General features: G+C 57.7%; 1 protein-coding gene across 1 annotated transcript; it reads right to left on the reverse strand.

Moving 5' to 3' along the window:
- Positions 1 to 205: 205 nt before the first annotated feature.
- Ptges (prostaglandin E synthase) lies at positions 206 to 9,844 on the reverse strand. The gene is made up of 3 exons (XM_026386505.2): positions 9,676 to 9,844; positions 6,606 to 6,688; positions 206 to 1,066 (listed from the first exon to the last, which is right to left on the reverse strand). Exons 1-3 carry the CDS (start codon positions 9,802 to 9,804, stop codon positions 817 to 819), a joined length of 462 nt encoding a protein of 153 aa, XP_026242290.1. The 5' UTR covers positions 9,805 to 9,844; the 3' UTR covers positions 206 to 816.
- Between the last annotated feature and the right edge of the window lie 5,212 nt (positions 9,845 to 15,056).

Consider the following 15,056-nt stretch of genomic DNA (forward strand, 5'->3'; position numbering starts at 1 on the left):
AAGGACGCTGGCTTGGAGCGGCCCACTTGCTGTGTGACCCAGCCAGGGGGTCTCTGTGCCAGAGATCATGTCCTGCCAGATTGGCCCCGAACACCCAGCAAGCTGCAGTACCAGGCCAGGGGGACAGCCAGGGGGACAGACGCCAGGAACAGCCAACAGGAAAGGGCAAGAGGCGGTGGCCACAGGGTGGGACAGTACTGTTTATTAATGATCAAAAACCACCACACAACCAAGACAGGAACCTGACACACACACACACACACACACACACACACACACACACACACACACGGATCCCCACAGGGTTGGAGGCTCGCAGTGGAAGCACACCCGGCCAGGCCAACGGGGCCCTATCTCTGGAGGGGATGGGTCCTTCCAGGCCTGGCCACCACGGGACCCTCATGGCAGCTGTTGTAACACAGAGGGCATGCCTTGCTCCAGACCACCTGGGCAGGGGCTCTGGGATGGCTCTGTAAAGTCCACACTGCAACCTGGACTGGACCATGGCAGGTGCAGGCACCCTGAAGGGAGGGGGCAGGAGCAGGTCACTGCTGTTCCTGAACAGAAGGATTTTCCACCAAGCCTGCCATGGGCCACTTCACCCAGGAGCCCACAGACACTCACACACTCACACGCAGGGCTCACAGGCCACCAGCTCAGGGGTCCACACCCCCAGCAGGGGTCCACACCCCCAGCAGGGGCCGTGGGAGCCAGGACCCGGAGCCCATCACCATCTGGAAGGGACACGGGGTCCCCAGGGACAGTCACAGCGGCTCTTGCCCATGGTCTGGTGGCCGAGGAGGACTCAGCTGCTGGTCACAGGTGGCGGGCTGCTTCCCAGAGGATCTGCAGGGCCATGGAGACGCAGGGCAGCTGGGCCAGGGTGTAGGACACGGAACGGATGGGTGCCCGTAGCTTGCCCAGGTAGGCCCAGGTGTGCACCAGGCGGCCGAGGAGGAAGACGAGGAAGTGTGCCCAGGCCACCACGGGGTGTGGCCCCAGGAAGGAGTAGACCAGACCCAGGAAGAGGAACGGGTAGATGGTCTCCATGTCGTTCCGGTGCGCTCTGGGGAGGCAAGCAGGGGTGGTCAGCCGGGCGTCAGCACGGGGGACACTGTCTTCTGAGACTGTCAAGGAGGGTGGGATGTGCCCCTGAAGGGCCCATCCACTGGGGACTTTGAGGGGTTCCAGACACTCGGGCCAACCCAAGGCCAGGACCAGGCCAGGGGGTTGGCACACCACAGCCTGGGGCTTGTGGGGACCTGGCCTCTGCCACCCGCCCATCATCTCTCTGGCCCTTGGACACCAGGCAGGAAAAGCGGGGCAAGAGCTGGTGAGGGTGGGGCTAGGGCCCCCTGGGTGCAGGCTCCGTCCCTGCGCCTGGCTGTAAACCTAAGTGCCACCTGCTCAGGGGTGAGGACAACAGGATGGGGCTGCACTGACTGGGTGCAGCCCAGCCCCAGTACATTGGCCGATGGGCAGCTCAGACCCTGCCATGGGCTGCTCAGACCCTGCCATAAGTACATGGCCAAGAAAGAAGAGGCCCCCTGCCCGCCAGCCCTGGCTTACACTCTCCATGAACCCTGGTGACGGTCAGCTTTTCCCTGGGAGGTTGGGGAGGCCGCTAAGATTCCAAGCAAATGCCCAAAGCCATAGTGACCACGCGGGATGTTCAAATAAACAGGACCCCAGTGCCCTAGCTGTGACCAAAGACAGACTCTGCTGGAACAGAAGCCCCTTCCCAGCCCTGCCAGCTGGATGCACCTCACCAGCAACTCTGGGTCACCGGGCCAGAAACAGCCCAGCAGCCCCTGCATGGGACTTGGAGGCCACCTCTTCCCCACACTGGCAAGAGGAGTCTTAGGCAAAGGCCACAGCATGCTGCCTGACCAGAAGAAAAGCAGGCAGAGCAGGGGAGGGAAGAAGACATTTGCGTTGAGCCTTAAGGGTAGGAAGCTGGCCATGCAAGAGAAGAACATTTTGCCTAGCACTTGCAAAGGCCCTGGGGTAGGAATAAGCAACATGCATTCACCCTGTGCTAGAGTGTGCTGCAGGGGACGGAGGGAGGCAGATGACCGTGGGTGATAGGCTTGCAGAGCAGGACTCCGAATTTTGTTCTGAGTGTATGGAGCCTTCCTGGGTCTTTCTCAGGATGCAGCAGCTGGCCTCTCTATCTCCCTGAGACTAACACCAGCCTTCTTTCTCCTTTTATCCTGATCCTTGACCTTGCAACCCAGCCATGGGGAAAGCAAGTCTGCAGCTGGGTGGGTCAGGTATCCCTGACCATGGGGAGCCTGCTGTCCCCCACAAAGGAGGGAGCTGGGGTGCATCCTGGGGGTGCACAGGGAGGAGGCAGCCAAGGCCTGCAGCCATGGATGGTCCCCAAACAAGTCCCTTACCTTGCTTGGGAGTCATGAAGGAAATGATGGGTTTCTCCCAAAACCACTGCACCTGAATCTGCCACCTATGGGTTGGAGGGACACCCTTGGAAACCCCAGTGAGCTAAGCATGTCTCAAAACAAGGTCTGCTGCCACAGTGACCTCAGTCAGTGCCACCAAGAGACCCTTCGTGAACTGCATATTCCTTTAGGAAAAGCATAACTAGGCCAGCGCACAGCTGGGGAGGCTGAGGCAGGAGGATCACAAGCTGGAGGTTAGCAAGGCCCCAGGCAACTCACAAAGACCCTGTGTATGTATCTCACTGAGGATGTGGCCACATCCTCAGTGATAAGCACCCCTGGGCTCAATCCCCACTCTCCCTCCCCACCCCCCATCAAAAAAAGTCCCACGGGGGGGGGGGGCGGCTTGTCCACCCAGAGGCCAGTTCTCCGGGCAGAAAAGCCAACAGGGCCAAGAAGGGGCCCGCAGACCTTGGTGTGGGGAGGCAGCAGGGCCCTGCAGATCCCTGGGAACCCAGCTGCCTCCCAGCCCGGCCGCTGGGCACCCCCAGGAGGCAGGTCGCGGTGGGAGAGGGGGCGGGCGAGGAGGCCGCTCTGACTCCGGACCTCGGCAGCCTGCCCTCCCTCCCTGGCCGGCCTCAAACCGCAGCAGGGCCCCCGGGAGGCCACCGTGGAGCCAGGGGAGACCAGGGCCCTCCACCTCCGCCGGCAGGACAGCGGTGGAGACGCGGAGGGAGTCACGTAGGAGACGCAGGCGGAATGTGTCATCCCAATAACCAGGCTTCTAAGCTAAGTCACCAAAGGCCACGAGACGGGACATGCAGGGCTCCACAGCACGGCCCGCCCCCGCCCTCCGCTGCAGCAGGACACAGAGCCCTTTACTGCGACAGGTGACTGCGGTGGGGAGCGGCCTGGCCAGTGCCACGGGCCACTCAGAGTCCCCCTTCCGCTCCCCCAGCTCTGCTCCCAGCGGGGCCTTTCCTGGGTTCAGCTGCCCGGTGACCAGGGGGTCAGACCCGCTCAGCCCTGCCCAGGGCTTCCTCGTGCGGATGCTGCTGCGCTGCATCTACCAGAAAGCAAGAGGCGACACCACCTGCGTGCACCTGAGGTTCCCTGCCAGGGTTGTCACCACCAGTGCCGGCGCCCGGGCTGGACACAGCTGCCAACCCCGGTCCTGCTTTTGCCACACTCCTGATGGCCTGGCCCCCAGGCCACATGGATGAAAAGCATCTTTGCTCAGCCACGGCCTCCAGCGCTGCTGCGGAACCCACTGCTGTGGCCTCAGGCAAGTCTGCCTCTCTGGGACTGAGTCCGCCACCTACAAAGTGACCACCCTCAGTAACGTCTAGGAGACTTCCAGGCTGACATTTTGGGGTCCAATGCCCGACAAACCTGTTCTCTTCAATTAAAACTACACATTCCTGCCGGGTGCAGTGGTGAACTCCTGTAATCCCAGTGGCTGGGGAGGCTGAGGCCCGAGGATCACAGGTTCAAAGCCAGCCTCAGCAACGTGGTGAGGCCCTAAGCAACTTAGGGAGACCCTGTCTCCAAATGAAACATAAAAAGGGCCGGGGACTGGATCAGTGGTTCAGCACTCCTGAGTTGGACCCCTGATACCAAACAATCAACAACAAAAGCTATCAAAACCCAAACTACTCCTTCCAGCCAAATGCAGTGGCATGCGCCTGTGACCCCAGCAGCTCAGGAGGCGGCAGCAGAAGGATCACTAGTTAGTTGGAGGCCAGCCTGGACACAAACCAGGACCCTGTCTCAGAATAATAGGAAAAAAGGGCCAGGCGGGAGGCTCCGTGGTTACTGCTCCCAGTTCCAATTCCCAGAACCACCAATAAAATAAATAGAAGTAAGACTCCAGGGTCCAAATTGTCCTAATACCCAAAAGCTTGGGTTAAATGCTCACCATTCTTCTCAGGGGCCACCTGGAAAGCCACATTGCACCAGGCACGGTGGCACATGCTGGTCATGCCCACAACTCAGGAGGCCAAGGCAAGAGGACCTCTACTTCACGGCCAACCTGGGGAGACCTTATCTAGAAATAATTAAAAGGAGCTGGGAGCCCAGTGGTTACGCGCCTACCCCTCGCCAGGAAGTGTGGACCGTGTCATGGGAAGACACTGGCCTGGTCTTGCCTTTTAAACCTGCTCCCTGCTGTCTCCTGGGGCCAGGCTGAGCTGTGGCTCCAGGTGAGCTACTCTGCAAGGCGGGTTTGAACCCCAAGAACCAGGACCCAGCGCTTTCCAGAGCGGGCGATTGGGAGGCCTCCTGCGAGCATCAGAACCCTGGTCTAATGTGTAACTTGCCACTGCCTCAGGCTCCTTCTTGGGCTCAGCCAGGAGTGGCAGACACGTGCTCTTAGTTCTGCACCCAAGTCCCCAGGCTGCTCCAGAAAGTCAGGTGGCAGAGGAGGAGCCCCGGGGACCCAGGTGTCACCTGTGCAGAATAGCTCCCAAATACATCAGTGAATGGATATAAAGCATGATCAGAGAAGCGGTCCTCATAAACCAGCTTGAATCTCAGCACTTAACATCAGCACTAGATGACAGGTCCTTTTGTTGAAAACACTCAGCCCACACAGGCCTCTTGTCTCTCCCAGACACATCTTGCCACCCAGGACCAGCCACAACATGTCCTTGACAGCTGTCTAGACCTCTCATCTCTTCCCTCCCCAGGGCCCAGAGAGTCCCCAGGAACGAGGGTGGCACAAGGGTCAGCAATGTGGGGCCAGGTGTGGGGAAGGCGAGCAAAGTCTTCAGCACAGTAGGTGCTCACTAAATGGTGGATGGATGGATGGGAGCTCAGATGGAAGGTTGGATACCATAGTTCTGTTAGAAAGGGTAGGACAGCAATGGACCTCACTTCCTATGACACATCTCTGTAATTTGTTAAAACCACAAGTGTGTATACTGTTGTCAATGGCTAAGAAAAACATAAGGAAAAAACCCACAGACTTTCTTTGCAGAAGAAAAGTTCCTATTATTAAAGTGATGGCATCCTGCCCATTTCCGCCTGTGACGCATGGGGACGTGCTGGGACCTGTGTGATGGTTTGTCTCCTGTCTCACCCCTGTCCAACTACTCCTCAGACACTCCCTCCATCCCCCAGAGGTGTGACCACCTCTCTTGCCTGCTGGTGAGAAGTACCAGGCAGAAACTGCTACAGACTCCCATAGTCACCCTGCTTATATGGACTTAGTCTCGGCAGGAATTTTACCCAGGTCCCCACATCTTTTTTTTTTTGAGCTAGAGATTGAACCCAGGGGCACTTAATCACTGAGCCAAGTCCCCAGCCCTTTTTACTTTTTATTTTGAGACAGGGTCTCACTAAGTTGCTGAGGAAGATAGTGGCCTCTAAATTGCAATCCTCTTGCCTCAGACTCCTGAACCACTGGGGCTACAAGCATGTGCCCCATGCCCAGCACACAGCCTCTTTTAAAGTACTAGTTACTGACATGGAAAGTGCTCAAAGAACATTCCCTGTAGAAGATCAGGACCCCAATGATGTTGACAGAATTTCATGAACAATATTTGCACATAGAAGACAAAACGTCAACAGTGCTAGAATTGAGTGGTTTCCCTGTCTCTTTGTATTCTCAGTAATATCCAAATTTTCCACAATGAGTAGTTCAATGAGTAGTTTTATGATAAGAAAAAACCTGTTTTTGTCTGGGGAATGTTAAGCATCCAAAAAAAATGTTTACCTTCCTTCAGAATAAAAGAAATGCAAACTGAAGTGGCACCCCTCGCGTTGGCACGGATCCACCATCAAGCAGGACGGCCCGCTGCATGGGCAGGGGTTGCCAGGACGGGATTTATGCGCATGCGAAACGCTTCCTACACCTGGAGTTTTGCGCACAGGTGCTCATGGAGGAAGACAAGGTGCCCTCCGCTCTTCACCATGGAGGAGGACAGAGCCAGAGGCCCCTCGGAGGGAGCTGGTCAGCCTTATCAGGGGCACACCTGGAGGCCGGTGGGAGGGAGACTACATTTCTCTGAACATCCTTTGCTAACATTGGAGTTGAGACATGAGCATGTATTTTTCCAAGATTAATTAGAAATTAAATCAGCGAATGAATTAAAGCTGTGAGAGGGAGAAAGGAACGCAGAGAACCTCAGCCTCCCGGAATCCCGAGGTGCTGAGGGGACTGAAGGACGGGCTGTGTGGGGCCAGGCCCAGGTCGAGGGTACTTGCCTGAGACAACGCTCCACATCAGGGTCGCTTCGGCAGAACTGGAGGCCACCGTGTCTCAGGGCATCTTCGGGGTTGGCAAAAGCCTGAAACACAGCCAAGAACATCATCATGAGGGGGACAGCCCGGCACCCTGCTGTTTTGCTCATGGACAGAGTTCCCAGGGACACAGCAGGGGCACAGTCACCCCACCCCCCAACTCAGCCAGCAACCATGAGCTCCTCCTCAGCAGGGAGGAGAGGAGGGGAGGGGAAAGGAATGGAAAGGAAGAGAGAAGCAGACTTGGCCTTGGGAATGTTCACAGGGGGCCTGAGACTCGGGTCAGAGATGGGACAGTGGTGGTATTAAGGCTGAGGCTGGGTGGATACCCTGACACTAACTAGGTGCAGGGAGGGCTGGAGCAACAACATTCAAGGCAGAAGTCACAGTGTGTGCAAAGGCCCTGAGTCCAGAAGAAATTGAGCCAAGCTGGTTTGCTGTTTGTAGAACAGCAAACCAGCTTGGCTGAAGCAGAGAGAGCAAGGGACAGGGGCCAAAGATAAAGTCAGAGGACACCAGAGGTCCTGAAGCTGTAACTTTGGTCCATTTTATGCTTTGAATACAGCCCTTGCTGCTCTGCCACTGGCTTTTTTAACATTAGATCTTTCTCTTCCTCTCTCCTTGCTCTTCTGTAATCTCAGGGGAAACATTCTAGGCACACACCCACCACAGGAACCAAGTCATCCAGACTTTGGGGATGGCACCAGATCTCAGAAATGAACAGCTCCCACATTAACAAGTGAGTTGTAACTCTGGACAGAGAACACGGGGAATTCAGCTTTGAGTCCCCCCCTTTGAAAGCCCCCTGTTCCTGCTGATGGGCAGAATCACAGTCTCTGGGACAGGAGTCCCCTGTGCTCCTTTACTAGCAAAGGAATAAAACTTCTTTTTCCTTTTTCTCAGGATCTTGTTTAGTTATTGGATTGGCATGCAGATGAGGATGCAGCTTTAGGGTTCAGTACCAACACAGATTCCCTGGGGGCTGGGGACACATGGTAGCAGGTCAAGCCCTTTGCAATTTCTAAGTTGCAAAATAATTAAAAGTCAAATTTAAGAAATTCCCTAAGCAGTTCAGGGGCTGGGTGTGGCTGGGGTGGGGGAGAGGCCTTGCCTGCCAGGGAGAGGCTGAGCCCAGTAAACAGCAGCGGGAGGCCCTGGGCAGACTCGATCCTCCCTGTGCCTCAACTTCCTCCTCAGGAAGCTCAGAAGGAAACAGAGCTCCAGGTGGCGGGCGTGGGCAGAGGCCCCGCAGGAGGAGGGCGCCCAGGGAAGGTCAGGCTTTCTCACTGGAGAGCAGAGACCTCCCACCACATACAGGTCATTGAAGGCCCTGTCACACTGTCCCCACTGGCCCCCAGGCAAACAGAGTCAACCCTGCAGATCTAACAGCACAAACAGCAGACCCTGAATCTCAGCAGCAGGTTTCTAACTGCTCACCTGTACCAAACCCACCCTCTGGCTCAGGCTCCCCCCAGGGTGGGCTTGTCCTTCCCAGTGGGCCTGCCCCTGCCCTGCCCTGCCCCACCCTGCCCTGCCACAGGCAAATCGGGCTCATCCGGAGGATGACAGCTCCCCTTCTCTAGGCTGGTCCTTAAGTCAGTGTCTCATGGACTCTGAAAGCCCCAGGCAGAGTCCTGCGGCAGGTGCGGGCCTCTGGAGCCCATGGCCACAGGTTGTTCTTCTGGCCAATGTGATTCAAAGACAAGTAGGCCTGGCCAGGGGCCAGCTGCCCTGCAGACCAGAAGCCCAGGGTGTCGGATGTCCCGGCTCTAGTGGAGCCAGAGGCCCAGCCTCTGGACGCTCTCCCAGTGACCCCTGGCTGCTGGGGCTCTCAGAGTCACAGTTACTAGTAAATCACGAGGACCAACGTCTGGGAGGCTCTGCTCTGTGCAGGGAGCTGCCTCCCCAGCTTGCCCCGGGGCCCAGGCTGCCTCTGTCACCTCTGCTCCGTACCCTACCCCCAGGTCCTTCCCGACAAGCGCAGAAATGAGAGGGGACGCTTGGTCTTGAGGAGCTGCCACCCCAGCCCAGGCTGCCCCTTGGGTGGTTCCTCCTGCCTGGCTCTGCTGCTCACTGCCCGGAAAGGGTCACCTCCACCCTTCTCAGTTCACCTGTTTGAAAGGAGACTTCTGGGCCTGCAATCCCAGCCCGGGGAGGCTGACACAAGAGGGAAATGAGTTCAAAGCCAGCCTCAGCCACTCAGCAAGGCTGTGGTGGGGAGTCCTGTTCAGCTCTGCAACCCGGACCCCAAGAAGGACTCTGAGTGAGGCAGCACCCCTGCCCCATGCACGCCTGCACTCCAAGTCCTAGGCAGGTCAAGGTGGAGAACCAGTGGACTCCAGGTGGCCTGTCGCTGGCCTTTAATCTTGCCTGTGCTGCTCCAGGGGTTCACGGGACCCCGCCCCCAGGGCCCACCCACACACCAGCCAGAGGCAGCCTCCCTTCACTTCATGAAAAAAGGAGTCCTCTATCAAAGTACCGGTGCCCCAAATGCACAGGTACAGGACTCCGGGGTCTAACAGGTTGCTGCAGACCCGCGGGGGCGACAGGGGCCCTCCTGCCAGCCCTGGCCCAGCTCCTCATCATTATTTTGAATCAGGGACTTGGGTTAAGGGGATTTCCTCCCCAAACACCCCGGTGGCGGGGGCCGACCTGGCCTCGGGAGCCTGCGGCGAGCCTGGAGAGCTGCGGAGCGGGAATTTCCACTTTAATTTCTCGGCCTCCTATTTTACGGGTCTCCACTCCACCCAGACACTGGGTCTCATTGCCGGGAAGCCACCAGATCGGACAGGAGCTTTGTGCTGTCAGAATCCCCAGCTGCGCCTTCCGGGACGTGCCAAGTCCCAACTAGGCAGCCAGGCAAGTCGGCGGGCTGCTCGCCCCGGGGTCCTCCAGGGCGGGAGGGCGCAGCTCCAGGCCACTCACGCGCTGGCCCCCCGCACATCTTGGCCACGACTCCCGGATGCCGCACTTTCCCCAGCGCAGCGAGAGGGACCGCCAGCGAGCCCAGGGCGGGGACCCGGGCTGCACGTACCTTCTTCCGCAGCCTCACTTGGCCTGTGATGACCGCCACCACGTACATCTTGATGACCAGCAGCGTGCTGCAGAGCAGGAAGGCCGGCAGGGTCGGCCCGTTCACCGTCGTCAGGCTTGGGGTAGGCATCGCGGCCAGCTGGCGGGAGATCCGGCTCGGGACAGTGCGACTGTGGTTCTGAGTGTCGGGGCAGCGCAGCCTGCAGAAATAAGAAGGAGGCGGGCGGGTGAGGGGGCGGGGCTGCCTCCCGCCCCGCCCGCCCCACCCGCCCCACCCAGCCCCGCCCCGCCCCTCGGCGGACCCCCTTCTCCCAGGAGACCAAAGGCAACTTGTGCGCGCCGATGCTTCCAAAGCTGAGCGCAGCGCGCGCCCACCCCCAGACCTGGCTCTGGACCTCGCTCCCTGGCGAGCCCTCGAGCACTTTCCAGTCGGCTTCACGTCTCCTCTGGGACATGGGCGTGCAGCACAGCCCACCTCTGGGGCTGCAGCAAGGCGACCCCCTGGCAGCGTCTGCACCTGTTGCCGACCCGTTCCACCTGCCCAAGGGTCACGGCAGGCAGCGCGTGAGAACCAAGCCCCACACTCGCCCCAACGCTGGAACCACAGTCCCCAAACAGGGACGTGACTGCGGGAAAAGGCCTTCCATAAACACCCCGTCCACATTCCCATACCACAAACTGGCAAATATGTCACCTGGCGTGTGGCAGAAGGGACTCTGTAGATGGGATTCCATAAGGATCTCAAGACTCTAGGGCTGTCTGGATGAGTTCAGAGCCACCCCAGGCCCTTCTAGGAGGGGTGTTAGAAGTGTCAGAAGCAAAGTGGGATGGACAGAGGAGGGGAAAGGGCAGATGGGCGCTGGGGAGGCCTGAGCTGCCGGCTTCCAAGCTGAAGGAGGGCCCCAGAGCCACCTTCCTCTGGAAGATGGAAAGGTTCTATTCATTTATTTATTTATTTGGGGATTTGAACCCAGGGATGCTCTACAACTCAGCCACATCCTCAACCTTTTTTATTTTTTATTTTGAGACAAGGTCTCACTAAGTTGCTGAGGCTGGCCTGTCGCAGTCTGGCTGGGCACAAATAACCGAGCTGCCACACAGCCTTGTAGGTTCCAACAGCAACTCTTTATTCCCGAACTCTCACCAGCACTCTACACACACTTTCCGGGAACACACTCCCTCCACCGGGCTCCACGTGCCAATTCTCCCGGAACCCCTAGAGAACTCCACCGGAGTTCAAAGTATCAGGCGCCCAAGGCAGCAAGATCCGCCCTAATCCCAGCAGGATCCGCCCTAATCCCGGAGCTGCCCCATTCCAGAGGATCCGCCCTAATCCCAGAGCCACCCTAATCCCAGAGCCACCCTAATCCCAGAGCTGCCCTAATCCCAGAGCAGGGTCACCTTTCAGTCATTCCCTCTAGCAAAATGCCAAGTGTCATTCCAACTAAACTGTGGCTCTCAACACTGGCCTCCAATTTGTGATCCTCCTGCCTCAGCCTCCTGAGTCGCTGAGACCACATGCATACATCACCACACCTGGCTTGGAATCTGCAAAGGTGAGGAGACAGATTGCTCCTCCCTGGAGCCCCTAGAAGGGACATAGCCCTGCCAATGCTTTGATGTTAGCCCCGTGAGACTTATTTCTGACCCCCAGAATTCAGGACAATACTTGGTGTGGGTTTCAGCCTGGTGACTTGTTATGGCAGCCAAGGGAGCTGCATGTCACACCTGTCTTCGTCAGAACCTAGTTCTTTCCTGAAAAGCCTTCAGCTCCTCATTAGAAAGCATGGACAGTTGGTGACTAGGATTCTCTGAGTCCCTCACCTGCTGGTCCTGCTCCCTCCCCGGGACCTAGGCAAGGGCCTTCTCCAGGTTCCGGCTCATGTCACTTTGCTGACACTTTAGGAGGTGCCCAGGGAAGAAGGAAAGAGAAAAATCAGTGTCTCATGCTGCTCCACTCTCCCTCCCAAGCCAGTCCTTGAGGACAGCACTGGCCAGCTGGACAGCAGGACCAGTCTGCCCTGGGCCCTAAAGCAGCAGAGAGCAAGGGAATGGCCGGCCTGAGCCAAGCTCAGCTGGCACTAGATCCCAGAGCCAGCCCTTTGCCGCACGCAACTGTGTGGTCTCAGGCGAGCAGATTCCCTCTCTGATCTGGTTCTCTGGGTTGTAAAACGCAGATGAATGTCAGTTATTTCCCACAAACATTTTGGAAATTCAAAGGAATCCTCTACCCAGCCTCATTAGTAAGTACCAGGCACACAGTAGATCCTGCTTCATCCTGAGCCTCTGAGCCTCCATTTCCTCCTCCTCAAACTAGGGACACTAGTCCCTGGCCAGCCAGCTTGTCAGGAGGAGGACTGTTGGAAAGCCCCATCCTGCTGCTGGGGGTGGGGTGCTCCTCACCAGGTGCCAACGATTTCTTTATCTGGACAAAAGATGCACTTGGTAAACTGAAAGCCCAAAGCATGAATTGCCAGGCCAGGCTGTCCCACCCCACTAGATAAATGGGAGGTCACCTTCAGGGACAGGACAAGGCAAGCAGGGGATGTCCTGACACACAGTTCATTCCTGGCTGCATGTCACAGGGGTCATGTGAGCGTTCCTTGTCCCTGGGGGGGCCTGCTGAGGGAGGCCATCTCCTCATCTGAAAGCTTATTTGGTGGGGCACAGTGTCGCACACCTGCATTCCCAGTGGCTGTGGAGGCTGAGGCAGGAGGATGGCACATTTGAGGCGAACCTCAGCCAGACCCTGTCTCAAAATAAACAATAAAAAGCTCTGGCATCAAGGCACGGTGGTGCACACCATACTCCCACTGGCCCAGGGAGCTGAGGCAGGAGGATCACAAGTTCAAAGCCAGCCTCAGCAACTTAGTGAGGCCCTAAGCAACTCAGTGAGGACCTGAGGCTAAATAAATAATGAAAAGGGGGCTGGGGATGTGGCTCAAGCGGTAGCGCGCTCGCCTGGCATGCGTGCGACCCAGGTTCGATCCTCAGCACCACATACCAACAAAGATGTTGTGTCCGCCGAGAACTAAACAATAAATATTAAAAATTCTCTCTCTCTCTCTCTCTCTCTCTCTCTCCTCTCACTCTCTCTTTAAAAAAAAAAAAATAATGAAAAGGGCTGGGGATGTGGCTCAGTGGTACAACTGGTTTCAATCCCCAGAACCAAAAAAAAAAAAAAAAATGGCTCTGTTTTAGGGGCAGGGTGCAGCTCAAGGGTAGCGTACACACAGGCCCTGGGTCCATCCTCAGCATCACACAAAAGTAAAATAAATAAAGAATAAAGAGCTCGATTGTGAGGTCACCTTGAGCCCAAAGCGAGAGGGATTTTTCAGGGACATTCTCCTGGCTGCGGGCTGTGACTCTGGGTAGACATGCTTCCAGTCCTCTGCTGAATGACTGGCAAGCAGGGGCCTGGCAGGAAGGACAACCCTCCTCTGATCTCTGGCCAGGGATTTCAGTCAATGGAAGCAGCTCCCCGTGCTTTGTGTTCTGGGAGGCGGCGGTGACGGTGAGAGGTTGCTTCTCTCAGTTTCGCTTTCTTTGCTTTTAGGAGGTGGGTGTCCCCTGCCAAGCTGGGAGACGGAGGCAGGGGAGTGAGGGCGAGAGAAGCTTCTGGAACCACTTCAGGTGCTGGTGACGCAGGGGGACATGAACATAAAATCCCCCTGCCGTGTTTTCAGCTTGGCGCTGGGTGGCATTTTCTTCTAAACCCACGGGAAGTTCTCCCCTTCACGATCCTGCAGCCCTAAGCAAAGAAGGGTCCTTGTGTGGAAGCGGCCCGTGGCCCCAGGGCCCATCCCAGCTCCCTGGGGGGCATTTCCTGAGGATCAGATGAGGGCTGAGGCTGAGCCTCAGGGCACCAGAGGAGGAAGCCTCCGGCCTCGGCCGCTGGCTCCTGATCTCTGGGCTGCCCAGTGATGAGAAAGAGAAACTGACAGTGGCCAAAGTGACCTTTCAAGTGTGACCTGTGCTGGAGTGGACCCTGCCCCAACTCGTGGCCGCAGAGGAGAGCCAACAGCTCAGAGGGTGCTTCCCCAGGCTGCTCAGCCCCCTGGGTGGAGGCCCCCAGGAGAGGCCCTGGACTCCCTCAGGATGAAGGACTCAGGGAAAGGCCGGTGCTCCGTGGGTCGGCTCCCCTCTCTCTTCCCTTCTTCTGTAAGAAAGTAGCCTCTTCAAGGAACTGTGGGCATTCTGGTGGGTTTCCAAACAGTGACCCCTCAGAAGGGCCTCCATGAACAGGTGGCCGTGGGACCCAAGCCCTCAATCCCTGCCTGGCCACAGTGGCTGGTCCAAGAAGGGCCAGTGGAGGCCCTGCCGGGAGGTCTCTGCTGACATGGGTGGACAGGCCCTGGGCTCTGGAGCGGGCTGTGAATGGCTGTGGTCTGAAGGGAACCTGTGTCCAGGAGAAGAGGAGGCCCGGCCTCTGACTCACCCAGGCCCAGAAGTCGAGGACTTTCCTTTTTTGCTTAAAAATAAATAAATAAGTAAAATCAGTCGAATTACATCCGATTTCCCCCCCACTTTGCCCTGGCCCCAGCTCGGGCAGTCCCCGTCCAAGTCTGGCCCTGGCCACGGGCCCATCCCATCTGGTCTCGGTTTTCTCTCTGCAGGCCGCCTCCACTGTCTCCCGGCCACACTGTCCTCTCAAGATGGCCACAGTCCTGCCTCTGGACCTTGGCTCCCTCTGACAGATCCCTGTGCCTGGCCTTCTGATCCCCAGGGACCCTCTGGGCCGACCCCTGATCTCCTTCAAGTCTTCCTTCAACCTGACCTGGTCCAGGGGCTCTGGTCACCTGATCAGTTCTGCAGGAGGCCCTGGGGCCTTTCCTGCCTGGGATTTGCTGGATTTCCATAGCTCTCAGCTCCAAGGCCAAGGCTTGAATTCTCTGGACCCACCCTGCCCACCAGCTGCTCAGGGCAGGGTCCAGGTTCACTGATGAACCAGCAAGGACCAGGACCAAGCTGACCGGTGGCCACAGCTGAAGAAGCTGATTTGGTTTGGATTTCTGTCCCTCAGAACCAAAAGAACCTAGACCCAGACAGAGACACTTCCACGTTTCTCCTAGGAGACTGGCCCTGCCCACTTCCTGGAATGCCTGCGGGGCCTGGCTGCACCTCTGCCGGGAGAGGGCAGGAAGAGGCCCGTGTGTCTCCAGTGGGCAGGGTGACGGTCAGGCTGGCACAGGAGCCGGATAATGGGGGCCTGGCCCCAGAACACCTGCCCTTGGGATCCTTCAGTCAGGAATGAAAGCTGAGGTGCCCTGTGACAGCGCCAACCCCCAGCCGTGCAGAATCTGAGGCGGACGCCCGTTGACAGGCACAAGTGGTTAGAGCAGGAAGCTGCCCATCAGTGAACCACCCCGTCCCTGGCACCCA

This window comes from Urocitellus parryii, chromosome 4, assembly GCF_045843805.1.
Source record: "Urocitellus parryii isolate mUroPar1 chromosome 4, mUroPar1.hap1, whole genome shotgun sequence".
Taxonomy (NCBI): Eukaryota; Metazoa; Chordata; class Mammalia; order Rodentia; family Sciuridae; genus Urocitellus; species Urocitellus parryii.

Excerpts from the sequence above, each read along its gene's own strand:
- Ptges (XM_026386505.2), bottom strand. The coding sequence starts at position 9,804 with ATGCCTACCCCAAGCCTGACGACGGTGAACGGGCCGACCCTGCCGGCC. Across the intron at positions 6,689-9,675 it reads AAGTGAGGCTGCGGAAGAAG|GCTTTTGCCAACCCCGAAGA; the intron begins GTACGTGCAGCC and ends GCTGTGTTTCAG. Across the intron at positions 1,067-6,605 it reads GATGTGGAGCGTTGTCTCAG|AGCGCACCGGAACGACATGG; the intron begins GCAAGTACCCTC and ends TTGCCTCCCCAG.